Source organism: Hoplias malabaricus, chromosome 3 (genome assembly GCF_029633855.1).
Source record: "Hoplias malabaricus isolate fHopMal1 chromosome 3, fHopMal1.hap1, whole genome shotgun sequence".
NCBI lineage: Eukaryota > Metazoa > Chordata > Actinopteri > Characiformes > Erythrinidae > Hoplias > Hoplias malabaricus.
In genome coordinates this window covers 27,710,554-27,738,481 of record NC_089802.1, presented here as the reverse complement: position 1 = coordinate 27,738,481, position 27,928 = coordinate 27,710,554, and the positions used below count along the sequence as shown (strand labels likewise).

The window sequence follows — 27,928 nt, the reverse complement described above, 5'->3', positions numbered from 1 at the left end:
TGTATTCCAATAGGTCATAAGACTATAACTAATATTCACTGCTGCACTAAACGTAGGATAGGAACAGCTGCATATAATTGGCTTTATGTGAGACATGTATATTTGCTCCAGTATACACAATTATGTAAAATATTAGATTTGTACATTCTGAGTATTCATTTTATATTTTGATTCACTTTCTTTGGACTCCTAAATAACCAACAGAGACTCCGGTGCATCCCAGGAGTCTTTTTTTCACACAAGCAATTTTCATTGGTAAACTCTTTACAACACTCAAAGTAACAAAACACCCACATTGCTTGTGTTTAAAGTAAAGTGAATCTGATTTTGACGACCTGCCTCGTACCCTACCTAGGTAGTAAGAAGTCATTTGGAATGCACCCTCGCTCTATGTCCGTAAAGCGGCGCTGTCTCTGTCCGAGGCGGAGAAGATGGCGGCTCCGGGACCGGGGGAGTATTTCAGTGTGGGCAGCAGTGTGTCCTGCCTCACCTGCCTCGGACAGCGGCTCCACGGGGAGGTCGTGGCCTTCGACTACCACACCAAGATGTTAACTCTCAGTATCCTTCATTTACCGGCAATCAACGGAGCTGGAACGATCCAGATCGGCGCAATGTGTGCGTCCTCATTCAAACACGGAGCTGGAGTTAGCTTCTATATCGAATTGTCCAGTTCCACCTTAAATGGTGCGCCAGTTAACGTTGCAGCACTGTTACCTTTCTGTTCATTGCAGTAGCAGCAGCTAACTGGTTTTTTTCTGGGTACTCCATGTAGGGCTATCTTTGATTGATAGACAGCCTTGTGTATGAGCTCGGTTGGATTTTTTTAAAGTTCTATAGTAGCTACAGTTTTTAATAATGTGTCACAGGACAATTTCTAAATGATTATGTATGGGTTCATCCTCTGGTCTCTTTCGAATTTTCCGTTCCACCTTAAATGGCTCAGGAATTTACGTTAATGTCACAGTTCTGGTGCAGGAGAACTATTCATGAAATGATGGGCAATCTAAAAATGTATAAAAACTGACATAAGTTGCAGAAACTTACTATGAATGCATTAAATTTATAAATATTAATATATAGAAGTATTTTCTAAAAGCTTTTAATAGTGAAAACTGTTAAGTTGTAATGTACGTAATATCCCCAATTACATTTATTTTGTATAAATGTTCTTCAAATCTGGATTTCTTCATAAAAGACAGCATTATATCTATATTTTCTGCTTTAATGTAAATTACCACAGACGCCAGGATGGAGAAGTAGCTTCTGTAAATTTTAAGGTGGACTGAACAATTCCTGCAACAACCACAGGCTCGATATGCTTCGGCTATCTCTAGATTTGAATTCCGCTGTTAGTGGTTTAAAAATGTTGAATTAGCTTTGCCGTAGGAGCTGGGAATGCGGATTAAATAAATTTTATTCGTGCTTTGCGCACACAGATAACTTAGACAAGCTTTTGATTCGAGTTTTAACGTTCCACCTTAAACAGTGCAGCAGTCACATTCTGGCGCCTCCGGCCATTTAAGGTGGAAAGGAGAGATCCAAAAAGTACCCAGCGAATAATAAACATTTTCTGTTCGTTTTCGGATGAGAACGGTTTTAAAATATCCCACTAGAGTCTCTCACGGCGTTAAAAGCACGGAAAGCTAAAATATGTCTAAAAATATCGTGTATTTATTTCCATATAACGGTGTTTATCGATTATCTATAGAGTTAGCCGTTCAGGCGGCGAGGCTAGCTGTGCTACCAGCATTTATAGCAGCTAATTATTCATATTTTACCTACTTTAAATGGTTTGCCATAATTAAATACACTGCTTTTATTGTCAATTCTCCGAGTACTCGCTGTCTGCAGGCGTTTATCCATTAAAATCTCTTCCTTTGGCAGTTATCCGAGGTAACACAGGGAAATGTCACTTGTAGACCCCATGTGCTGGGTGGGAGCTCGGTTAGAGGTGGTCGCCTTATTTTGTGGTTTCTTGCTGTGAACTCTGATTTCTTTAGGTTATTTCTGTTACTTTCTGTTTATGTAGCTACTGTCTCCGTCTATTTGAAAGCCACATACGGTTTTTACTGATGTTTGGGTGAATCAATGTCTCTAAACTTTGACATATAAGGACACTTAAGCTGGTTTCTCTAATTCATCAAGTGTTAAATGGATAAGCTTTTGAACAGTCATTAACAGTGGTTTAATATTAACTGTTAAATATAGCTAAACTTTGTTCACTGTTGTTGGTGAATGGAACCAGACATCTGCTTCTAGAAGCTCCGCTTCTATGCTAGGAATGTTATACATGGCGTGGGTATGAGGGCCGAATATCTGTGGATATTGTGATTAATCTAGGCCCCTGGTTATAGCAAAGAAAATGAATAAGATCTGGCTGTATTTCTGAGCACTAAATGTAGAACTCCAGGTGGTCAGTCAGTCATGTTTGTGATCATGTGCGGGGTGCAGTTTCCAGCTGCCTCTCAATTGGTATAACCTTGTTATAAAGGATAAATGTTTTTGTTTAAAATCTTTGTTAAAATTGTTAAGATGATGTTGTAGATAACGCAGGGCAGAAACAAAACTGCAGTTCTTCTGCATTCTTTCAAACTGATGTACGAGTACTGTTACCATCTTAATGGTTATGAACACATTGATGTGACACAGTCTTTTTTTGCCAGTAGGTTGACACCACATTTTGGCAGTTTAAAAAGTTGATTTATAGCTGAGAGTTGTAAGGGAACTGGCTGAGGTCACAGGTGGTGTTGGTGGAGCCATATTTGTGTTGTAAACATGGAGAATCCTGTTCCCATTCCTCACCCCTGGAAATGAATGTGTCAGTGTTTTTCCGCAATCAGCTATTTCATATAAAAGCACTCAATTACATAGTTTATGTCTTAAACGGTGATATATAAATATGAAAATTGAAATATCCTTGCCCTCTAATTCAGGAGTTTAAATCATCTCAAAATATAAGTCGACTCTGAAGTTCAGAGACTTGAGATTTGCTTTGAGGAAATCAGTCCTTCAGTCCTTAATCTGCACACTACAAGAATAAATGTGCAACAAATAGTCGCTGGAAGAAAACCAAAACTTTTATTGCCATTTTTCTTTATCATCAGTAATGCTGCCTGCCATTAAAATTTTAAACCAAACAGCAATAGAAACGACCCATTGTGACTTAAAACAAAGCTGTGGTACGTTGTTGTTCATTACAAAATTAGAAAAAAAAGTCTTTCTTCAGTAAATGAGATGCAGTGTTGTGTTCAAGAAGTTACAGTATGCTGGGGGACAGTTTTGACGGTCTGTTCAGTGGGATTATTGTAGAAAAACAAAGATTGAATGAGCCAGGTGGATAGTTTTGGATGTTATGGGTGATGAGGAAGGTTGTGCATATAGAATTAATTCATTTGAGGCAGGTGTCAGAGTTAAACATGCATAGAGTTGTAACATGTCCTACGTCTATCTCTTTTACATTTAAAACTTGTTCAGGGGCAGTTTCCTGGACAGAAATTCCTGGAGTGTGATTGGTTTCTCTTTTAAAAAATAACAAAACTTTGCTAATTGCTTTTAAATTTTCCTTCATTAAGTCCATGACTTAATCCTTTTTGTCCACTCTTATCTGAATATCTCTGTTCGCTTACTTGTAAAGATCTCTATCAGTTTTAGAACTTCCACTACATGTAAAGTGAAGATTGACCCACCAGAATATTTAACACTGCAGTGTCAGGCTTAACAAGCTTCGTTGATTAAAAAAAGATATCCATAATTTGCCTTAACTTAACTCTTCTCTCAGAATGTGCTCCCTCCAGCGGAAAGCCCAACCTCAACGACGTCATCTTGGTCAACCTAGCCTACGTTTCAGAGGTGGATATCATTAACGACCGAACTGAGACTCCGCCACCTCTAGCATCTTTGAATGTGAGCAAGGTAAGGTCAGAACCTTTCCTCTTTAAGAGCCGTATGATCTTAAAGAAACAGTAGCAGGAAGGCTGTAATATCACACTGGTCTTATCTACTCAGGTTGGGTGTCTCCAATTTAGTGCGTCTTAGGTTTAAAAAAAAAATGATATAATTGTCATTTTAAGACAATTTGTATTATGTCACTGATATTATGACCATATAATAGCATATTAAGTAATTAATTAATTATACTCCTAAAGAGCAATTCACTTTCAGCAAAACCTTGGTTATTAAGAATATTCAGACATTTGAATTGGATTATAAAATATTTAAATAATCAAAATAAAAAAGGGACCGACCTATTTACAGAAAGCTCCCAGTGTCCTCGCTGTGGAAGCCCCCTCTCTCCTCCACTCCTCGTCCTTAAAGTGGGCAGGTTTCAGTCGTTTTCTGGGTTGTGGGTTGAAGAACGGAGGAGAGAAGACTCAAAGAGATGTCCCTCTGTGTTTTGAGGTCTACCCTTTACCACTGAAGCTGGTGAATGGCCACGACTGGCCAGCACCTCCTGTAGACGGTCAGGAAAGCAGGGTCATAAACCATGTGGACACTGGTGCACCAATTAATAATGCAATTGGTTTTGATGGTGGTATAACATACAATGTAAATTAAAGGTTTTGCCAGTTATTTACAGAATGAGAGACATTGCGGGGCCATGTTATTTCTGTACTGTGAGCCACAAAAATCACACTCCTGAAATGCATGGCTATTGTTCCTCTGTGTAACAGTCTGCTGTCTGTGTGTTTGTTTTCTCTCTTTCCTCTCAGCTTGCCAATCGGGCGAGGACGGAAAAGGAAGACAAGTTATCCCAAGCCTATGCAATCAGCGCTGGGGTTTCAGTCGAGGGCCAGCAATTATTCCAGACTATACATAAAACGTAAGACACCACTGGAGGAAAATAATTTCACTATCGGTGTCAGAAAACATCCCAGACACCTTGTTCCCAAACTGGAGATACTTACTTTCTTTCATTCATTTATTCACCTTCAATAAGCACTTCATCCTGATCAGGGTCGCAGAGCCTTTCTGGAATCACTAGGCACACAGCAGGAACTTTAAAATAATACACAACAGCCGTTAAATTGCTGCACTTTAAAACTCAGGCAGACCTTTGTTGAGCTTGTGGGCCTGTCACTGTTTCCTGTCGAATGTAAAAGTGTGAGTCAAATTAAATATATTGGTTTCTGGGTCAGCTCCAGACCGACCGGGAGCCTCAACCGGATAAGAGGTTACAGACAATGAAATGAATGAACGAACGAATGAATAGTATGTATTCGGTTTCACAGAACTACATTTTTCTGCTCTAAAAGGAATGGTGAAAGGACGATTAAAATGTGTCCTGTGTGAAAGTTATGGTACTTTTTATAGATTCCGTATTTGTTTTATAGGTTTCATATTTGTTAATATATTAAATTAGCAGAAAACTACATGTTTCTGTCCATATGGTTTTAACTCCTTTTAAAATAAACTAACCAACTTATATATAATTTATTTTATGATATTTCATGTGACTATGCTGTTTGAAACGTGTTGGTCAGTACGCCTGATGCAGAAGGGACCCAGTAAATGGGCTAATTTCCATTTCTGGATTTTAAAGTAATGATTAACAGATGATATTTTGTGTTTTTATAGTGACAAAGTCCCAGTGACCAGGTCATCTGAACTGCTCTGGTGCCCTTGTGTGTCCGACGTGTTTCGGTGTCGGATGTCCATGTCCATGTTCGTGTGACGGATATATTTTTGTCCTGTAGTCTTTGAGGCCGCAGAGTTACATGAGATTGCATTTAGTTGGAGAATTGTTGCACTAAGCGCGCTCTTTCAAGAACACTGCAGAGTAATAACACGTACATAAATATAAACGTATTATCTGTGTCTTATTTTGTATGTTGTATTCTGTAGACACTAATTATGAGTGAATTCTGCAGCTTTAATTTGTGGACCCAGGCGTCATCGGTACATATGCAGTGTGTATATTCGCTATAGAAAAGGAGAAAGTGAAGCGAGATGCTCTGGAGCAGCTGCACATGAGCCAAAGGCCAGAGGATATTTTCCAGAATTGGTCCTCTCTTCATCGATGGACCTCCATCCAGCACCCTTACGGATGAGTTGTGTGCCAGTATCAGTACCTGACCTCACTCATGCTCCTGTGGCTGAATACCATAAGATTTTAATAGAAATGCTCTTTCAAACAAGAGTATTAACAGTTACTGCACAAAACTGGCAATCTCCTGCTTAATATCCTTCGTTTCAGAAGAAATATCAGATGAGCACGTGTCCATAAACATTTGGCCTTAAAGTGTATGTGTTATTAAACATTAACTGACTCATATAATACGATAATGAGACATTTTCACACAAACCTTAAAATGTAAAGATTTCTGACTCACCTTTTTCCCTCCTCTCCAGCATCAAAGACTGTAAATGGCAGGAGAAGAACATTATTGTGATGGATGACGTCGTAATCTCACCGCCGTATCAGGTGGAGAACTGCAAAGGCAAAGAAGGAAGTGCTTTAAGTCATATACGCAAAATTGTAAGTCCCTCCGACTTTCTCTTCCAGTCCCAAGGCTTGGTGTTTCAGAACTGTTCTGGGTTCAGGATGCCTACTAGGTTCAGGGCTGGTGGGAAAGATTATTATTATTTTGTTATAATCTATGAGGTTTTATTGAAACCTCTGTGCTGACATGTAGACGCCAAACAGGAGTTAAGTTTTAATGACATGGAAGTCACAACACATTGTAATTCCTGAACGTGACATATTTCGAATGAAAGGAGCCATTTGGGCAGGATGTGATATATATTTATTTAGTATTATTTATTTATTTAATTTTTTTTTTATTCATGATTTGATGGGACTGTGATGAGCAGACACTTCAGAGTAAGTTTCATCATCTGCATCCACTATGTCGTCATGTGGCAATTTAGAGGAAGAAAACACCACAACTGGATTAAAGATAACAAAGAAGAAAGAGTTCTGTGTCATAACATTAAGTAGAACCTGAACCACCAAATAAACAAACTCCTTTTCTTTAGTTCAGCTTGACAATGTGTATTTTATTGTTATAATTAGAAAGAAGTCCGTAACAACAGAAGGAGGAAACACAACTAATCTGTTTCACCTCCTCGAGCAGAAACACCTGGTTGAGGACGGGAAAATCATTAGAAGAGTGCAACAGCCAATGAGCTCTAATCCCAGTAGATAACCTCCACTGATTCAGCACAGACACTATTCTATGTGTGTTTTATTTACTGTGAATCTCTAAGGTTATTATTTTTTTTATATGATTGTTTACTGAGTATATATATATAATCAAAATTTACTGTTTACAAAATAAACTAATGTTTAAAGACTTTTTTGTCACTATTTCTGAATGTTTGAAACTTATACATTTGTTGTAAAATAAAACATTTTAGTAAATAAACACATTAAATTTTATTAATATATTTAATATAATGTTATTATATTGTTACAAAGTGTGTACTCGACATTAATAAAAGTATTTTTCCGTGTTTTGCTCGTATCGACCAAGAATATCATTATCGCCAAAATACCCTGAAATATCGTGATAATATTTTAGGGCCACATCGCCCAGCCCTAGCTCTAATGCTCATGTGGTCGTTAAAGAGCAGTTGTTATTCATTTAGTCATTTTGGCTCAAAGAATGAAGGGTCAGATTTCATCAAAAATTCTTTCAAATGCATTGAGAGTTTGTGTGGCCCCCTAGTTCCTGTGGCCTGTCACTTCTGTTGGTTATGGTTAGTCTTTTCTCCAGTCCAAAATTAAAGAAACAGATTTCCGATACCAAACCTGTCGACTGCAAACAAGTACGTATTTGTTGCCTTGGTTTCAACTGTTGTTCATGGTTTGAAATTGTTTGAAAAGGTCAGCTGCTCTTGACCTGGAGCGTCTCATGACAAATGCACCGAGTGGCTCCAGTATTGGTTTGAAAAATAACGTTCTCTGTTTTGAAGCTACAAAGATGAGTTCCTTTCTGAAATGACATGCTGACATTGTCTGTTGTAGGTGGAGAAACATTTTAGAGACGTGGAATCTCAGAAGTCGATGCAGCAGCGTTCACAAGCACAGCAAACACACAAGGACTCGTCGTTATCTTCGTGAGGCGTGAGGGAGACGGGCGTGGATCGGCCGGAGAGGAACAGCGGGCATCAGAGCCCAGAGAGATGCCAGAACGCCGTTCTCTCTCTCTCTCTCTCTCAGAGCCGCAGTTAGAGGGCGAGGGTACCATAGCTCCCCAGGGTCTGCAAGATCAACAAAAACACTACAAAAAAAAAAAAGGGTGGAAAGAGTTAATTCTAAATTAGATTTATAAAGATAATTTAAAATACCCACTATTAATCAGCCCATAGTTCCCTGACTAACTTCCAATATAAATTCTCTCTCTGCCCATTCTCCCCCTCTTATTTCCTCCTCCTCCCTCTTCATTTTCATCTCTCCCTCCTTCGCCTTCAATTCCATTTTTGTCAAAAAAGGAAAAAGAAACAGCGCAGTCAGAAAAGCTTGTTGTTAGCTTTTGTTTCTTCCCCCAGGTTTTTCCTTTTTTGCCGTCTTCATGTTCTACGTGTCTGTATTTTCTGTATTTTAAACAAAACGTGACTTGAAATGCCACACTTAAAAAAACAAAAACAAAAAACAAACGGACATTTTCTAAAATAAAAGTAACAAAAATTCTGACTGTAATCCTGTGCTTTTCAACACTTTCTGCTGAACACTTTCACACAACAGAAACATGGCGGGGGTTGAACACTGCCTGGTGAAGGAAGGCTCTGAAAACTCCGGCTGAACCTGTGGGTCCTCTTTTATATCTATTTTATATCTTTGAAGTGCATCCTACATTTGTTCATGAGGTGTGTGTGTTTGCACACTGACGATTTAAAAACACATGATGAAACGCGTTCAAATTCACTTAACGTGTAAACACGTTTTACAATTCACTACGAGGTCAGATCCCTGTTCTGCTGCTGTGATTTTTGACCATATACAAGTTTTTCGGAATGTTATATCCTATACATCCTACCCTCGTCCAGAAGTTACACAGTGCAGTTACTGCAGTGCTAAGCTCAGAACAGCAAAGACAGAAGCTCTATTTACCCTACTAAAGCTCAGTAGAGCATCACAATGATTTTGAAGCTGTAATTTTAAGGTAAAAACATTACCTATTGTTGCTTTAAACAATTCGGTGCTTATTTGAGCTACCTTCTATATATAAGACTTACCTTTTACTAAAAAAACTTTTTAAGGACAAACACAGCAGGTTCAAATTTCATTAGGAACATCCGGAGGTCCCAATGGCAGCGTTAATCACATGGAGGTGGATAAGGAATTATTGATAAGCTACTTCAGAAGATAAAACCATAGCTGACATGCTCATTAGTTTAATGATTTAATGCTTCATTAATAAGTCAGGAAGCCTGACCTCTTGCTGCTGAAAGCGATCTGGGCTATGGCATCACCGCTGACACCGATCTTGGATATTTCCGCGTCTGGAGATACACTGTGGTGTAAATCAAAGCCTGGTGACGGGTGTAAGCTGTGTCATGATCTCTCCATTGTCAGGTGTGAGTTTATTTACAGCGAATCGGATCAGTGTTGTTTTATTGATGTGGTGCTGCTGAAGGCCCTTTGTTTTCCCTCATGGTGAACCTTACAGCCCCGTGGCTTTTAGGAGATTTTCACGGTCAATGTCGAGGGGGCGGGTGAAACTGGGGGAACCTCTCGGGTGACGAGGTGTCAGTGGAACGGTGTCGGGACGTAGCCTTGGTCAGAAATGTCCTGAGGACACAGTGTCCCTGAGACATCAGAAGACAAGAAATGAAGTGTGTGTTATATTTATCTAATGCACTTCTGGGGGGGTTCTTGTTCTCGGAGGATGATTCACTGTGGGTTACAGCCGCTTTACTCTGAAGTCTGGAGGATGGAAGATGGAGCCCACGGTAAGTCTCGGGGTCCTTTCCTCGGGTCAGTGTCTGTGAGGAGTGTGGTGTGTTCTCTCTATGTCCATGCGGGTTTACTCCGGGTGACCCGGCTTACTCCCACAGTTCAAACACACGTTGGTAGGTGGACTGTGTATGCGCGTGAACGAATGAATGATGGTGAGTGTGTGAAATTGCACGTCTGAATGACTGAGTAAATGTCTGAAGGACTGTGTTGGTGTGAGAAACTGTTCACGGGTGTGTGTGTGAAACTTTCCACGGGTGTGCAAGAGAGACAAGGTGAGTGTGTGAAACTGTCCAGGGGTGTACGAGAGAGACAAAGTGAGTGTGTGAAACTGTCCACAGGTGTGTGAGTGTGTGAAACTGTCCAGGGGTGGGTGAGAGAGATGGGGTGTGTGAGAGACAGGGTGAGTGTGTGAAACTGTCCAGGGGTGTACGAGAGACAAGGTGAGTGTGAAAATGTCCAGGGGTGTGTGTGAGTGTGAAACTGTCCACAGGTGTGTGAGAGAGACAGGGTGAGTTTGTGAAACTGTCCACAGGTTTGTGCGAGACACTGGGTGAGTGTGTGAAACTGACCACAGGTGTGAGAGAAAGAGATGCCCTGTGATTGGCTAGCGCCCAATCCAGGCGGCAAAAATAATTCTGGATAATCTTTGGACCCAACACGACTTTACTGTGATCCTTGGCTGTAAAATTTCCTGTAGAGATTTTTCACCTTACATAAGATTCATGGGGATATTTGGGCCAAAATTCACTTCAAATGTTTTATGCAAGAGATTCAAAACCGTATTCCAGGTCAGAAAAAAAAAAGACTGGTGACGCCGCCTTGGAACAAAAATCCTTGTCCAGAGTTGAACAGATTCCCTCTCTGTTTCTGAATTGGCTGATTGTACTGTTATAGTTGTCCCTGACACATGATCAAACACAGTGCTAATGAACTGCGCTCATTACCATTATAATTAAACCTCTGGCTAGCTGTGGTCACATCTGCGCGTCCGTGTACAGTGTGTGGCGTATAATGACCGACCCCACCGAGACTTATTGTGCAAAATGGTCCTCGGATTAAGGGATTAAGCTGTTTATATAATTTCTCCTATTTTATGTAACACTGAGACAAATCCCGTCCCTGGGAGCGTCTGCTCGGGCTCGGGTTGCCAGATGTTTATCGGCTCGGAAAAGAGCATCACGGTCGTGTCTCCTGTGTCTCTTCCAGCATCCCCTCGAGAGCCATGAGCTTGGAGATCTGGAGGATGAACAGCAGGTAGTCTGAGGGCGTTAGGGTCTGGCTGATGTGGAGGACTCAACATGCTGAGACTCCTGTGTCTCTTGTGCTCGGTCGTGTCTGCAATGGCGAGCTCTAAGCTGTGTCCTCATCACTGCCTTTGTCACGGCAACTCTGAGCTGGTGGACTGTCGAGGGAGAGGATTCACCCACATCCCTCACGGAATTCCTCATGGATCCTGGCTCCTGGACCTCAGTGACAATAAGCTGTCCGAGCTCCGGAGCGCCACCTTCACTGGGATCTGGGCCCTGCGCATCCTCCTGATCCAGAACAGCAGTCTGCAGGTGCTGCAGCCTCAGGTGAGCTCTGCTCAGAGAACACACTGGTCAAAAGTTTGGTGTCACATGTCATGTTTAAACCATTAAAGGAACACTAGGTAAGATTTGTCTTTTTTTCCCCCTTGCTCCAGGGACTCCCCCTATAGTCATTTTTACAGCACTATACTGAAATAAATGGGGTGAGGGAATGAAGGCGTTGTTTTCTACCCTCCTCCAAAACTTACATAATGTAGTTTCTGCAGTGCTAAGCCCTGGGTAGCATCACGAGAGGTTCTATTCTCTTTATTACCACACAGTGGAACATACCTAATGATTTTGAAGCTCTAATTATAACATAAAAATACTACACATTGTGACTTTAAATGCCACAAATTGGCATGAGCTGCACTTTATTTATTTACCGTTACCTAACAGTCACTCGTCTGTTTACATTGTTGTCCATGCAGTTGCTGAGTAATAAAACTTAATTTAAATATATTCATTTAATTATATATTAATATTAATATATTATAACCCTTTAAATATAGCAATAGACTGGCTGTGTCAAACTGTATGCAGGCGTGTGTCTCTATGGGACAGAGCCGACCCCTTTTAACTATGATACTGGCTACTGAAGAACTGCTTGCTTTAAGTTCATTCCTAATGCTCAGGAGACAATTGCAACTGCTGCACAGAGCTTGCGCTTATACAATTCTGTCCTATGAATTACGTTGCGAATGTTTAACACCTGTTTACCTTTACTTATCTATTTATACCTGCTGCATATTTGTTTTATTTGTGTCTCTGTGTGTAAAAGGCTCCCTGGGTTGTGTACTCTAGTGTATCCTCAGCTCTAAGCCACTTCAGTGGGGATTTTAATAGACTGGAGACTAAAGAACCTGTTTAAATACCAAAAATATCGTTTGAACCGTAGTGTGTGTTCACTACCATGAGTGAGTTAAATGCATGGGTCAGATTACATTGTACTGCTGTGCACGTTTCTCCTTTCATACCCAAAGATACTAAACCTCTTAAAATCCTACGACTACTTTTCATTTATGTTTTAAAGTCAAATGCAGTCCGAACAAAAGCACTTCCAATATTGACTGTTGGGTGGTTTCCTTCGCCCCCTGAAATGGCCAGGTGCGGTCAAAATATCTAAATATTCATTACACATTCATAAATTAACTATTCCTATTTGCGCATTACATTTCAGAAGAAAGTTTAGTCATAGAGTTTGAGGTTTATTTCAGACAGAAACAATTACTTATGTATTTTCTCTCCTCTTCTCTAGGCTCTTGCAGCTCTCTCTTTCCTAGAGAGGCTGGACCTGAGTAACAATGAGCTCCACACCCTGGCATCTGACTTCTCTTATGGCTTGGCGGCCCTCAGGGACTTGCGTCTGGACCACAATTCCCTTGAGTGCCTGGAGAGACGCTCTTTTGCTCACCTGGAGAGTCTGGAGAAGCTGGACCTGAGTCACAACCACATCCGAGTCATCCAACGTGGAGCTTTCCATGGTCTCACCAGCCTGAAGCAGCTGAACCTGGGCTGGAACCAGATGCCCGTGTTTCCGAGCGGTTTGCTGACCATGCAGCAGAGGCTCAGCGTCCTTCTCCTGGGCCACAACAACATCTCCAGCATAGAGGCAGAGGCATTCACGCCTCTGCAGAGCCTCATTCTTCTGGGTCTGGAGGCCAACCAGCTGGAGAACCTCAAGTTCAAGACTTTCCTGAACTTAAAGACGCCCAGCATTCATCTGCAGCTGTCAGAGAACCCGTGGATCTGCGACTGTGAGTTACACAGAGTTTTCAGCAAAATCCTCCATGTCCGGCGCCTCCACATTGACGACTACTGGAACATCACGTGCCACGGACCTCCTCCTCTCGCCGGGGCATCTCTGGTGCTTATGGACAGCCAGCTGTGTGTCGCAGAGACTGCCACTGTGCTAGTCATCACCGCCACAGTCATGGTGACAGTGGTGGCCGCAATAGCGATGGCAGAACGCAATCGCAGGAAGAAAAAGCTCAACTTGGGGAAGCAGGGGAACGAGCCTGAGATAGTACACAGCAAATGACACAGCAATGGCCTAGGAGTGAAGTGAAACGGAAAATGGAGTGGAGTGAAACATGGAACCAGATCAGGAATGCACTGGATTTGTTCAGGAACTTGGTACTCCTGGGGCTGCTTTTCTGAAAGCTTTCCTAAGAAAATCACTTTCGATGTTTGGGAACACTGCTCAATAAGCCCTTGATGGCACTGGAGTTCAATGACAACGTGGGGACAGGATTTAATGACCACAGGCCCTGGGGTCCTCTGGGATTTTATTTCCGTCTGGATTGGGCTTGTCTTTGATTTGTTTCTTCCTCCCTAGATTTTAATAGGGAGAAAAGAGCCTCTGTTGTAGCCACTATGGACTGCACTGCAGAAACTGCTATATGTAGCTTCTGGAAGAGGTTAGCCAGATAAATGTAGTCTCAAGTTAAACATGTTCAGTTGAAATAATTTCTTACAACTGGATTCTGTAGCTAACTCAAACCCTGTTTTGGGCACAACCCCCTCTTCAGGTCCTTCAAAGATTCTTGGTCTGAAAAATAGAGCGAGACCCAGTTTCTCAGTGAGTCGTAAGCGGAGTGGCAGCTGGAGTACATGAGGTCACACACAGATAAGATTTGTTTACATCCTGCAACTGTAAACCCAGCGACCCGACCTGAACCCAGAAACCACTCTTTTATTTAATGCAGTCAGCCCAAAGAGGAGCTCCTCCGAGGAGACGCTGGACTGAGATTAAAGCACATGGTTAAATAAGTCACATTCACCCAATCACTCACTCACCTTTGCACATGTGTGAGTCTGGACCATGGGGGGGGGGCAGCTGAACTAAACATATAATACATATAAATTAACACAACGTGTTAAATACAAAAACAACTGTTTAATAGATGATACAGTGATAGTTGTGGTCAGTTGTCAGGAATGAGAAAAAAAAACAAAACGTAGTGCTAAGATCTAAGAAAGAAGCAGTGATGTCCTGCAATAGCTTCCCTTTTTTTTGCCCCGAATACAGAGCATTAAAACAGCTCCATGCTGCCAAGACCCCAATTCAAACAGCCACAGTTTAGACACAGTAAAACTCTCCTGTTTTAAATTAAAAAAAAAAGCGTAAACAGAATGTAAACAATAAGTATAACAGCAAACATGGCGTCATGTGAACCATGACCATAGACCTTGCAAATCATGCCAGTATTCTGCATCATGCCCATATAAGCTGTTTCCTTCTATGGGAAAGATCATTGGACATTACCGTGGTAAATGAAAATGCTCCAAAGCCATTAGTTTTAAAACCACTGATGTTCAAAAGGAAAATGTACAAAACCTTTAATTCTTTTCCCCATAGAAAAAACAGGCTTATGCCCAGAATTCCTTATATGGGTATGGCTGTTCCTGGATCTGTTTTGGACACAAACAAAGAAAAACAAACATAAAAACTAACAAAACTGGAGTGAGGTGAGATTGTATCTTCTTCTTCAAGGCAATTCTGTACTGTGCCCCTCAGTATGTGGAAAATATTATTTTATAGCCAACCCCTGAGTTGCAGGCAGCAATTCTTATCGTTCTTAAAGGAACGGTTCATGGAAAATTTAATTTATTTAATTTCCAGTACATTTATATCAATGTCTCCAAACATCAAAATTAAAAACTGAATACCAACGAACAAATATACTGGGCCAGCCCTAGAAGAAACCCCTTGTTCGATGCATGTTCACATTATCATTGGGATCTGGAGTCCACCAACCCACACACTGTAAAACAAGACCCCAGTCAGTTTCCTGCTGTCTGAGCCAGAAAACATGGGATAAAACAAGCCGCTCTGATTCTGCTTCGCTTCCGACATGAATAGAAGTCAAGTGACTTTAGAATGGCCCCGCCCACTCGTCTGAGTTGTTTATGTGAGAGCACAAAGATGAGGTTAAACGCAGCAAAACAGACACGAGTGCGGAGAAATAAGAGCACTGAGTAAAAACGGAGAAGAAACAGAACCAAGCAAAAACAACTAAAAACCAGAGCTTCTGCTCCTTGCTCCTCACTGCTGTGCGCTCGGGGTCGGGGTGAACAGCGAACGGCTCATTATCATTTAAAGGAACAGGTGCTGAAAACGGGCGTTCTGAACAGGGCTGTTTACACAGGGGGAGAACACTGCTGTGGAGCTCGTGGGGTTTGGACCAAAGCAGGTCACAGACGTTTTCTTAAGAAGCAGAACTGTGTTCCACTGTGGAGCAGCCAAGTTACACATCCCCTTTACCAATAGAGCCCTTTGACTTCTTGAGCCTAAAACACCATTGTTTAAAGCTCTGTTTTTAAAATAAAGCAGGCACAAGAGACTTTCCTCTATGTTTTAGACTATACTTTTCTAAATGAAACTGTTAATCATTGCTAGGACTGTATATATATGTGATGTGACAGATCTGGACAGTTTGCTTTCTCCTCCTGTAGTCTGTAAAAAAAGCAGCAGGCTGGTCTCCCAGGTCTTGGCAGAAACACGTGTTTACCCCGTGTGCCCCCTGATGCTGGCAATAGAAAAAAATGTATTCAATTAAAAAAAGGATATTTTTTTGTCAGAAAAATCCCCGCTGACTGACTACATTACATTACATTTTTCAGTGAACCGTTCCTTTAATAAGCACTATCGCCAAAACTTTGCATTCTCTACCAAGATACAAAATAAAAGTCCTCTCTCTGAGTCCTCAGCCGTCTGTGGCCAGGATGAGCACAGCCCCAAAAATGCCCACATTGTGCCCGATCAGTTTCATTTGGTTCCAGAACTCAACTCTCCGTGTACGGTGCCAGTATCCAATGTTTCCGTCGATGAAGAGGATGACCAGCGGGAGGAGGACAGACAGAATCTGAGAGGATAACTGCACGTAGCAGCCAGAGAGAAAAGACAGAGCGAGGATCCCAAAAACCAGTATTAGCAGCTGGACAGTGACCTCTCCCCCAGGGATGTGGTCCAGGAATGCCAGGCGGTCCTCCTGACTGTTCTGGAGAGAATAAACCTGGAGAAAGCCGGAGAAAAATTATGTGGGATCTATCCATGTTCCACCAGTGATGAGCTACTTACGCCTGCTTCACTAGTGGAAAAAAAAAACATATAAACTCACTGTGATCTGTTTTCTTTATTGGTCATTTCAAACCACTTTTATTCTGTATGCAGATTGCAGGTTTTTACAAATCTTCATCCTATTCTTCAAAAGCTCAGGACCCCCACAGAGCAGGTGTGATGTGGTGGTGGATCATTCTCAGCGCTGCAGTGACACTGATGTGGTGGTGGTGTGTTAGTGTGTGTTGTGCTGGTGCGAGTGGATCAGACACAGCAGTGCTGCTGGAGTTTTTAAACCCCTCAGTGTCACTGCTGGACTGAGAATAGTCCACCGACCAAAAACATCCAGCCGTCAGCGTCCTGTGTCACTGATGAAGGACTAGAGGAGGACCGACACACACTGTGCAGCGACAGATGAACTACTGTCTCTGACTTTACATCTACAATGTGGACACAGGGTTTGTTCAGTGCAGTTATTGACCAAAGAAAACAGTCTGTAATTGTAGAACTACACACTGCTCCTGTGTGGTCAGTGGTGCTGAGAGAATGGACAGTGAAATAGAAACCAGAGGGTCATTTTAATTTTATGGCTGAGCAGCATACATCTGATTCACTGGCTTCAGCAGTTTTAAAATTAAACATGCTGTGTGTTAATAAAGGCTTTGTTTATTCTTTATATAGTGTCTGGGATCATTTTCATAATACACAACCTCTGCTGCCCTCTGTAAAGTTTATAGTCCAGATATATTTGAATGGAGCTCTTTATATCCCAATGGAGGCCTTACCAAACAGATTAAGTAGATCCCCAGGAAGACCTGTCCAGTGGACTGTAGCGATCGTGTGCGAGGTTTCTGTCTATAAACCTCCCCTGCTCCGCTGGCCAGCACCAGAAACCCTCCGATAACCGCCATGGCTCTGGAGTACATCCTGACCTGAGGAGACAGGGAAGTGCGAGATGGTAAGAATTCAGTGCTGAGCTCTGACGAATATGACCTTCCACTCATTACGGACGGGAGCACTGCAGGGCAGTTCGCTTCAGGAACTCGGGTAAAACACAGGCAAGGCAGGTTTATTTATAGAGCACCTTTCAAACACTGAGGTCATTCAAACAAGAAAGTAGAGAGACAACAGATGTGGGGGAAAAACAGATAAAAACAAAAATCATTAAGAAGTATAGAAATATACAGGACTAAAAATTATTCAAAAAGCATTCATTTATAACCTTTACTGAGATCTAGCACCACAGCACAGTTACAACATAATAAAGAGTAAAGACTATACATCAGAGTTATAAAACTGAATTGTGTTTTAAACTGAGCAGTAAGCTACTCAGAGCCTCAGTTGTTGCTACTCCAGGCTCAGCACTACAGAACATGCACTATGTAACTTTTGGAGGAGGGTAGGAAACCAGCCCCCTCCACACTGATTTAATTACAATGCTATAAAAGTGAATTACACAAGGAGAAAACCAGGAGCAAAATAAATAAAATAAAAATATTAACTTTATGTAAACTCTAGTCCACAGCACCTTTGACATCTGTATATTTATTTCACAATAACAAACTGACATCCCCAGCAGGCGGCGCAGTGGAGCAGTAGGTAGTGTCTCAGTCACAGCTCCCGGTGACTGCCTGTGAGGAGTGTGATGTGTTCTCTTTGTGTCCGCGTGGGTTTCCTCCAGGTGACTGTCTGTGAGAAGTGTGGTGTGTTCTCTTTGTGTCTGCGTGGGTTTCCTCTGGGTGCTCCGGTTTCCTCCCACGCTCCAACAACACATGTTGGTAGCTCCTCGATTGGCGACTCAAAATGTCCGTAGGTGAGTGTGTACGAGTGAATGTGTGTCGCCCTGTGAAGGACTGGTGCCCCTTCCAGGGTGTGTTCCTGCCTTGCACCCAATTATAAGCGCTTACAGACAATGAATGAATAAATGAATGAATGGCATCCCAAGCTCCTTTTCATTAGAACCTCCAAAGTGACAGGGCATTTACACTATCTGACACTTTATACATAACCTCCTTCATCGTACTGACCTTTAACCATTCTCCGTAATGGACGTGTCCTCCAGCGTAGGAGAAGTATGTGCTCAAGGCCAGCTGTATCGCTGCGACGAGAGCAAACCATCTCCTCTTCACTCCAAAAGACATAAAACTGGCAAAAATCACCGCAGCTCCCAAATCAAAATATAGGTACGGCACCTCGATGTCTGGCTTTCTGAAATGAACAGAGAATCCATGAGCATCAACAGAAAGACTGATTACTCTCCCTTTTTATCAAAGAGGTTGAATCTAATATTGTGAGTTTATACGCCCATTAGTAATCTGATACAGAGAACACCCTGGGTCTACATGAATCTTTCTGCCATCAGATTTGTGTTTCCCACTGTTTATCAATTATCGATTATCAATAAATTCACCACAGCACAAAGTAATATAAGATCAAACTACTTTGTACAGCTTTCTGCAATTCGATTTTATTTCCAGAGCACACTTTACAAATGGTGACACAAAACAGGGCTGGACACTAATTTTTAATTCAATATCAATATAAATGTTTCAATAACCATTGTATGATTTTTATACACATTTTCAATATTTCAGTACACATTTCCAGCATGTGTCACTGAATGACAGTCATTAGTTCACTGCCCTCAATTTTAAAATTAGTTTAAAAATATTAATACTGACAAAGCCAAGAGTTTATTGTTTGAAGATGAGGTTGTGTTGCGTCCAGTTTTTCTGTGTCTTTTTTTTTTGTTCATATCAAAATCAGATTACATTGTATCTACCAAAATGAAGAAATATATTGTGATATAAATTTAGGCCGTATCGTCCTGCTCTAATCTTCATAATCTAAGCCCCAGAGGCAACTTTGACAGGAAAATCATCCTCAGAACAAGAGGAGAAAACATGATGAACACACAATATGTACCTTCGCAGGTCAATATTTAATTTAAAAGTTTAAACAACTACAAAATGCAGATCAGGTCATGTATCTGTGCTGTATGTGAGCACTCACAAAGGTATTAAAGACAGACGGCCCACCCTTTTCTGTGTCATCTAACAAAACCCAACAAGAAAAGAAGCTGGTGGCTTAAAGTTTCTGTCTCCGAAACTGCAAGGAGAAATAATTAAAGACGCAAGAAATGGAGAACACACCCTTCTGGATCCAGACAGCTGCAGCACACAGTGGGTTAACTGCAATCAGGGGCTATTTATACAACCTCTCGAAATAGAAGATGATCTGGGATCAGTTCTTGACATACATACCTCAATTAGAGCCCTTAAAAAAAGCTGAGTGTAGATTACAAACTCCCAGATGTTTTACACACAGGTCTCAGGCCATTCATTAGTTGCCAGAGGCACCATTCTTTGGCTCAAATCGACTACTCCTTCCCTAACTAGTGCCCCACTGTCTACAGAATGAAACATAAGTGACCCAGTGACTAAAGGTTTGTGGACACTTGATAATCCAACTTTTATTCTGTGAAGTGAAGAAGTTGTGCAGTTTTTATTTCCCTCCTTTTTGTAATTGCCCGTTCCACTTCAAACTGTGCAGTAGTCGCATTCTAGGATCCATGTTTCAGTTCTTATTCGAATCTCCTGCTCCACCTTAAATGGTAGTAGCAGACATTGCAGTAATAACTGCTGCACCATTTAAGGAGGAACCGGTTAGCAGAATGTAATAACTGCGGCACTATTTAAGGTGGAACGGGACAGTAGAATGTATCTGCTGCACAAATTAATGTGGAACATGAAAGCAGAACTGAACAGGTGCATCATTTAAGGTTAGCAGAATGTCACAGCTGCACCATTTAACGTGGAAAAGGGCAGCACAACGTAACTGCTGCACCATTTAAGGTGGAGCAGAAGAGCAGAATGTAACTGCTGCACTATATAAGTTATATGAAAAATAACCCCGAAGACATTAAACTGTATCTCTTGCACTATTTAAGGTGGAACTAAAAGTTAGAATAAGTGAGAAACTTGAGGCACCAGTCTGTAATTTCTGCACCATTTAAGGTGGAATTAAAAACTTCCAAAAAAACTTGAGCTTGATATAATGACGAGTATAGTTTAAGTAACCGGCCCCGCAGTGTATGGTGTTTATTTCTCACCTCTTGATGTCGGCCCTCTCTGCGAAGAGCATTAACATACAGAAACAGTTGAAGAAGCTGAAGCGAGTGATAATAAACACCCCGAACTGACAGAGGAACCGCAGAGCGTCTCTACGGCTCCGGGCCGCCATCTTCACTCGGGAAAGAATCCTTCATTTGAACCGACTCTATTAAATGACTCGTGGGAATCGATTCTACACTCTCACTGAAACCCTGTCCCTAATGAAGCCCTAAGCCCCTCGCTGTCGTTGTATGCTTAGCTGAATTTGTGTGTGCTTTTAGGTCCTTTACACCTTTATTTGCTGCACAAAACATGGGAATTTCTTTTTTAATTCATCCGAGAACTTACATTTACGTTTCGGCATACCTGCTCGAGATGAGGGTAGGTACATGAGCTTTGCCTGACATAAACAAGGACTACTGACGTGCAGACTGACCAATTAAATGTTTACAGAGAAGGTTATCGACCAACAATAGTAGCTCTACAGTCAGACCGTCCAATCCGAAGATTTTAGGCTACTTCACCACTCCCCCTTCTCACTCAAGCGAACCAAACGGAGTAGTGGAGGGCTGGACTCATTTGTGAACGAAACACTTCTCGAAATTCTATGTGAGCCCTAGAAAAACAAAACCCAGACGTTTGTGAAATTCCGCCCGGACATTTTTTTAAGTCTGAAAAAGAGGACATGTCCGGGTAAAAGAGGACGTCTGGTCACCCTAACTTAAAGCAACACTAGGTAGGGTGACCAGACGTCCTCTTTTACCCGGACATGTCCTCTTTTTTTAAACATTTAATTGGTCAGTCTGCACATCAGTAGTCCTTGTTTACGTCAGACAAAGCTCATGTGGATACCCTCATCTGGAGCAGCTATGCCGAAATGCAAATTCTCAGATGAATTAAAAATAAAATTCCCATGTTTTCCCATGTGTAGCAAATAAAGGTTTAAAGGACCTGAAAGCACACATAGGTTCAGCTAAGCATACGACAGCGAGGGGTGAGAGCTCATCACCCCACCACCACCCCCCGAAACGTGTCCTCTTTTTCACCATCTCATATCTGGTCACACTATTTAAGTGAGCTAAATGAGTGTGTGAGTAACTGGGTGATTGTTTGCTGCCCTGTCCAGCATGAAATCCTGCTTTGTGCCCAGTGATTCTACATAGGCTCCAAACACACTGTGGCCCTAATCAGTATGAAGAGGTTACAGAAAATCAATGAATGCATTCATGTTGACATAGCTCTTCCAATATATTATCAAGCAGTGAACTGTCTCCTTCTCCTTTATAAAAGCTGCAATGCAAGTGTGAGAAGCTAAAAACAAGTCCTATTTCTACCTCTGTACCAAATTACATCGCAGCGAACCAGGAGAGTGTGCCACTGAGAGAGTGCTCACCTCACTTAGAGCACAGGCATGTAGCTCTGCAAGTCCTGTCTGGGTATGTCCGGGTGTAATTTGGCTGGTCTTATTCATTCTACTCATTTATTGTAATTGTTCTGATCATTCTCAAGGTTAAGCATCGTGTGATGGACTAGATCCTGTTAATAGTGAAAGGACAGCGAGCCTGACTCTGGCAAACTGTTCGTTACTGATGACAGACCTCTAACTCATAATCCTCTCTGCCTTTCAGCACTGCTTTTCATTAACTCGATTACCTGTGATTTAAAGTTTGTCATGGGCTTGGAAGTGTTCAGTCTGCACAGCCTCAGTCGACCTCATTCCTGGGAGACTGTCCCATTTTCTGGAACCCACTGATGAGAACAGATGTTAATAAATGTACAACGTGCACCATATCAACTTTACCTAGTGTTCCTTTAAAGGGGAATCATACCCATCCTCAACAGACATCAGAATATTTAAAGTGTTACGATACAAACACAGTGATGTAGAATGGTTTTGGTTTGGTGTGATGATAAATGCTTCATTTGAGAGAAAATAACAGAGTCAGGGTTGTTCACAGTGGTTGTGAATGGAACCAGACGTCTTAATCTATAAGCTTCAGTAAACTTTATGTATATCATTCCTGGCCGATGTCTAAGTATGTTGTATCATGATGATTATGAAGGGGTTTTGACAAAATATATTTATGAAATTCGTCTTAATACAAATGAGGATGAGAATTATCATCGTCATCATCATCAGACGTCTGGTTCCACTTATCACCCTTGGAAAGAAATTAGGGTGCACATGTTTCACTACAATCAACCACTTCACCTCACTGGGATTACATCTCACACATGGAATTATTGGCAAATGTTAAAAGATTTGGTGGACTTTCCCTTTAAATTATACACAGCATCAACTAAAGCTAATCATCTGGAATATTAACACATTAAATTCTGAAGAGTCACAACTGGGTCTACACTTAAGTTTCTGTCTCATAACTGTGTACTGGTTTCATAATAGATGTGAATAAAAAATAACAACAACAACAACAACAATAATAATAATAATAATAAACTGTAAAAGATCATCAAATGGATACTAAATGCGTATGAAACAACATAAACATGTTCAAGTCTGTTTGAACATGACATCTATATGTTTCTGGTCTGGTTTGTTTGTGCAAGGTGGTCGATCTCATCATAAATCAGGGATGCCATGTCTTCGTCACTAATCCTGCATAAATAAGCCTAACCTAAATCCAGAGAAACCGGCTTATGGGTGAACCCCGAGCCACAAATAGATTATCCAGCTCAGCCAGACCCTCAAACTCACCACTTAAACTCACTGGACAGTGGTGATAATGTCAGAGGATACCGGGCAATGCATTCCATAATTTAGAATGAGTAGGAAGGTTGTGAAATTTAAAAAAAATAAAGAAATGCACTCATTCTTAGGTATAATCTGAGCACCAAACGCCTAGTCTCCTATGACTGAGGGTGGTCTGGGGTTCTTTCAGGTGTCAGTGCACAATCCAGCAGTTCAAGAACAACGGTCCTCAATGAATGATTGGATTTTGATTCATCTTCTGGGCAAAAGCTTCATCCATGAGATACGTTTGGTCACCACAGTCTGACCTTCATAAATTGCCCTTCTCCTCTGTGTTTCCAGTCCCTTCATCCAAATGGGCTTTAGAGGTCGCCCCTCAGGGCCATCTTGCTTCCTCTGATTGCCCTAATGGGATCAATGGGACTGATGACATCAGAGCCCAATCCCCTCCAGGATCAGCCCTAAAAGCCTGATGTGAGACAAAGAGGAGAGGAACGAGGGAGAGGAGCTCAGTCTGCTTGGGAAGAGAGAGAAGGAGGCAGAGAGAGAGAGACCAGAGGAACTGCTGATGTTCTCCTAGGAGACATCAGAACATTTCTCTGAGTGCCGGGTGTCCCTTCATTGAACAGGTAAGAGATACAGGAATAGATGGATGAATGGATGGTGGAATGGGTAGAGTGATGAAAGGAGGAGGTGCTGCTTTGTGATTGGGTCACACCACAGACTCTGGAGCTTTAGCCCAGAATGATCCAGAAAGGATCCAACATACTTTTACTTGAGGATGAGGTTAAGATACTCTACACTTCTCTGTGGATGAAATGATAGATGGATGGATTGATGGTTTAATGAACCTGAATGAATGGATGGAAAGGTGGACTAAAGTAGGCAAGAAGTGCCAGGTACTAACTGAAATGTAAATTCTTTATGCAAATCATGCAAAACAGCTAGAGTTCCAAGTACAGCCCTTTTCATTCTATTGAAAAAGTAAACACAATTTTAAACTTATTTTCATTCATTCAGTCATTGTCTGTAACCCTTAACCAGTTCAGTGTGGCGGTGGGTCCAGAGCCTACCCGGACTCATTAGGCGCAAGGCGGGAACACACCCTGGAGGGGGCGCCAGTCCTTCACCAGTTTGTGCCAGTCCTTCTTTATACTTATTTGGGATAATTTATTTCTGGCTGGTTATTTATCAAAGATCTACTCGAATTGACAACTCATGTTAACTGTTGATTTTGTTATTTCCTTTGAAATTAAAGACTACATGTTATAACAAAATCATCAAGCTTCAAATAAATCCAGAAGGAAATCAGCAGATGGAGACAGACTAGAGCAGGCAGTAACCTACCTTTCATCCTGGGTTGCAAATGAGAAATGTTTATCATGTGCCGAAGGCCAAAAAAAAAAAAAGCCCAACTATATGCGAATAAAGTAGCAGATATTAGAATGAGCCTTAAATATCACCAAAAAAAAAAAGGTTTCCATTACAGAGAACCACTGATAAAGCAGAAAGAGAAGTATTAACTCTATACACTTTTCTGTTGACAGTCGAGATGGCTCGGGACATGTCAGATAAAGACATCCTGAAGATGGAGCTGGATCAGTTAAAGAAGGAGGTCACTATATCCAGAACTGTGGTGAGTATCTCACTCTGTATCCACAGCCATTTACACAACTGACGACGACTATGAAATCTCTAGATAGCCATCAATTTACCAACCAGCATGGAAACCATAGGAAAGGGGTAAGACATAAATATACCAAGAATACTGTAGCAAGGGATAAGCAACACATTAGCAACCACCAGGAACACCACAGACATGGCGAACAACACTTTAGCAACTGGTTTATTTATTAATTTTATTTTTTTTTTTTCAGATATCTACCACTGCTCCTGAGATTATCTCATATGCAGAGACCCATGGCGCAGAAGATCCTCTGGTTAAAGGAGTTCCAGAAGATAAGAACCCCTTCAAAGAGAAGGGAGGCTGCATCATAACATAGCGACGGCACTTCATCAGGCCACACTCTTATAAAGAATAGCTCCTGGATGGATCGGATGGGGTACTGAGTTTCTGTGGGCAGTTGTTTCCAGATAAAAACCTTTATAACCACTTGCTTGGCCTTTTCCTGGGTTCTTCATATCTACATTATTTTGTACAGAACCTGTAATCAATGTGTTTCTTATTTTAGAGACCCCAAACACGGTTCTTCATGGAGCTTATTCTTTTAAGTTTGAATGTTCAAATGTATGTTTTTTCCAAACCGCAGTCAGGATGAACCATCAATGTTTAGAGGGTACTTTGGATGTATGTTAATATACAGCCATTGAAAATACACGATATAAATATTAGAGAAAGAGAGGGACATCCATAAGATTTGAAGTCCCCTGTGACATATTTTTTTCCTGGTGACTTTGTAAAAAATAAATGCCTCTAGGTAGCATACCTGTCCAAAAAAAGCCTCACTTCTTTCCTGGTAGCTGTAGCGCTAACACTGCTAGTGGATTTTAAATGAAGTTGCTATCTAACAAACAAATCTCAAAACTACTAACTTTACAAAGTTTACGAAGAAGCTAAAACCCCATGTCTACATATACACTTAATCATAAAGCATAAGAGTGTTATATACCTACATAACTTTGACTGAGGACTACGTTGCTAAGGCTAGGCTAAGGCTAATATAGCCTTTTTTTAGCTTACTCTAGTTATTGCAGCAAATAGCTAATGCTATACTCGGGTGACTGAGATAAATTAGTGTGTCAGAAGTAGCTGACACACTTCTAACCAAATTCTAAAAGAGTAACATGTATATGTTGCCTGCACAAAACAATGTAATGCTAACTATAATGGTAATAAGCTGTTCATGTTTTCTTATTTCCTGCGCATCCATCACTTTAAACTCATTCCACAAACCTCAACTCAGGACTAAGCTCTAAACTCTTCATCCTATTAGCTCATTTTCCCTCTCACTGGTTTTCTTCCATCCTGTATTCCAGTTTACAGCCGTTTAGCCACTGAGTCAATGGTTAGAATAGTGGTGAACTGAGATTATAAGGTCTTCAGTTTGGGCAAGACTTCAAAATTCAAGCCTAAATGAGAAAAAAGGACAGGAAAGGATTATGCTAGCACACCTATGGGATTTCTGAGAGCATGCAAGTGCTTTGTTTACATTACATATAAATATTTCTTGGTTGCTTTATATAAAAATCAAACACATGCTTTTATTAACATTGCAGTATAAATAAATCTTACTCCACGTCTAACCCATTTTTGGGAGTTTTACACACACACACACACGCACACACACACACACACACACACACACACACACATTTATAATACTTTATTTGGATTTAACATATAAAATACAATATCATATAAATCCCAAATAATGGTTCAGAGTCATTGCACAGTTCATAATTAAATTCACAGTATGCATTTCTCATGGAGACAGATGACAGCGTCTTCTCCATATAAACAGGCTCCCTATAACTGCAGAAACAGAACAATACTTCACTATGTGCTTGGCCTTCTTCTTTCCCAGGCCTACAATCCGTAGGCCACGCACACACAGCCTGTGAACGTGCCCTAAACTTCCGAACACCAAGGCAACTACTTTACAGGAATAGCCACTCTTGTTACGAATCTCCATCAGTGGCTGATATTTTAAAACTTTAGTGGTGTAACACAACTCCATATATCCATCGTAAGAACATCCAACTTCCACAATCATCACACTCCTCCTCCCTTCATTAACTAGAACAATGTCGGGAGAATTCGGACAGTTACTAAAAACGACCTGTGACCTCTCCTGGTTCAAAGATAAAAACCACTCTACCTTAACCCTTTCATTCACATGAATTACCGTTTTTGAACGACACATAGATACAAACTCCTTACTTAATAAATGTACAATTCAGTCATGTCTAAGAATATAAAGTCCTTTAAGAGCTGGACAACCGTTCATGATGTGTGCTACAGATTCAGCCTCTTGATTATCATGCAATAAACAATAAGGTTTATGCTGTAACGGATACCAAAGAGACAGATTATACTTTGTTGGTAACACTTGGAGGCTTTACACACAAGCTTTAACTACACACATAGACATACACACACACATGTGCGCAATATTTGTTAACACACTAGGAGCCCTCCTGGAGCAGCCAACTAGCACCTGGGGAGCAGCTGGGAATTAGGTGTCTGGTTCAAGGGCATTTTAACCATGGATGTTGATGGAGGAGAAAGTGTTTCTTCTTTTTCCCGCCCTCATATTTTCTGTTGGCCCAGCACATTAAAATGGTGACCTTCTGTTCCTAAGCTGCTAAGTTAAGGCCGCAGCTGCCTCCAATTTTGGACAGTGATTAAAAATGATAAATGTGTTTATATTAAACTACATGAAAACTAAGCAGAAAAATACATATGTTCCTTTTTAAAATATAGATCCATTTGGGAGATGCAAAGTTTTTGTGCCAAAATTGACATTATACACAGTCTATACTGTAAACACCTGAATGTTTTTATAAGTGTGACTGATGAGGATTTCTAACTGTGATGACCCTGTGCTCTCTCTG

At 41.1% G+C, this 27,928-nt stretch overlaps 4 protein-coding genes across 6 annotated transcripts; 3 read left to right on the top strand and 1 right to left on the bottom strand.

Moving 5' to 3' along the window:
* Window positions 1–387: 387 nt before the first annotated feature.
* Window positions 388–8,598, top strand: lsm12b (LSM12 homolog b). Of its 3 annotated transcripts, none has more exons than XM_066664253.1 (5): window positions 388–558; window positions 3,779–3,912; window positions 4,710–4,819; window positions 6,349–6,475; window positions 6,811–6,954. In XM_066664253.1, exons 1-5 carry the CDS (start codon window positions 432–434, stop codon window positions 6,865–6,867), a joined length of 555 nt encoding a protein of 184 aa, XP_066520350.1. In that variant the 5' UTR covers window positions 388–431; the 3' UTR covers window positions 6,868–6,954. The 3 variants fall into 3 exon arrangements, with proteins under 3 accessions (XP_066520350.1, XP_066520351.1, XP_066520349.1); XM_066664254.1 differs by lacking the exon at window positions 6,811–6,954 and adding an exon at window positions 7,013–7,203 and having other exon boundaries at window positions 389–558; XM_066664252.1 differs by lacking the exon at window positions 6,811–6,954 and adding an exon at window positions 7,967–8,598 and having other exon boundaries at window positions 391–558.
* Window positions 8,599–11,199: 2,601 nt separating this feature from the next.
* On the top strand, window positions 11,200–13,510 carry LOC136691116 (leucine-rich repeat-containing protein 4). The gene is made up of 2 exons (XM_066663433.1): window positions 11,200–11,475; window positions 12,728–13,510. Exons 1-2 carry the CDS (start codon window positions 11,200–11,202, stop codon window positions 13,508–13,510), a joined length of 1,059 nt encoding a protein of 352 aa, XP_066519530.1.
* An 835-nt stretch (window positions 13,511–14,345) lies between these two features.
* On the bottom strand, window positions 14,346–20,815 carry tmem101 (transmembrane protein 101). Its single transcript, XM_066662690.1, has 4 exons — window positions 20,643–20,815; window positions 18,559–18,739; window positions 17,317–17,463; window positions 14,346–16,487 (listed from the first exon to the last, which is right to left on the bottom strand). Exons 1-4 carry the CDS (start codon window positions 20,771–20,773, stop codon window positions 16,179–16,181), a joined length of 768 nt encoding a protein of 255 aa, XP_066518787.1. The 5' UTR covers window positions 20,774–20,815; the 3' UTR covers window positions 14,346–16,178.
* Window positions 20,816–23,899: 3,084 nt separating this feature from the next.
* Window positions 23,900–25,421, top strand: gngt2b (guanine nucleotide binding protein (G protein), gamma transducing activity polypeptide 2b). The gene is made up of 3 exons (XM_066666694.1): window positions 23,900–23,982; window positions 24,901–24,989; window positions 25,231–25,421. Exons 2-3 carry the CDS (start codon window positions 24,906–24,908, stop codon window positions 25,354–25,356), a joined length of 210 nt encoding a protein of 69 aa, XP_066522791.1. The 5' UTR covers window positions 23,900–23,982; window positions 24,901–24,905; the 3' UTR covers window positions 25,357–25,421.
* Window positions 25,422–27,928: the final 2,507 nt, after the last annotated feature.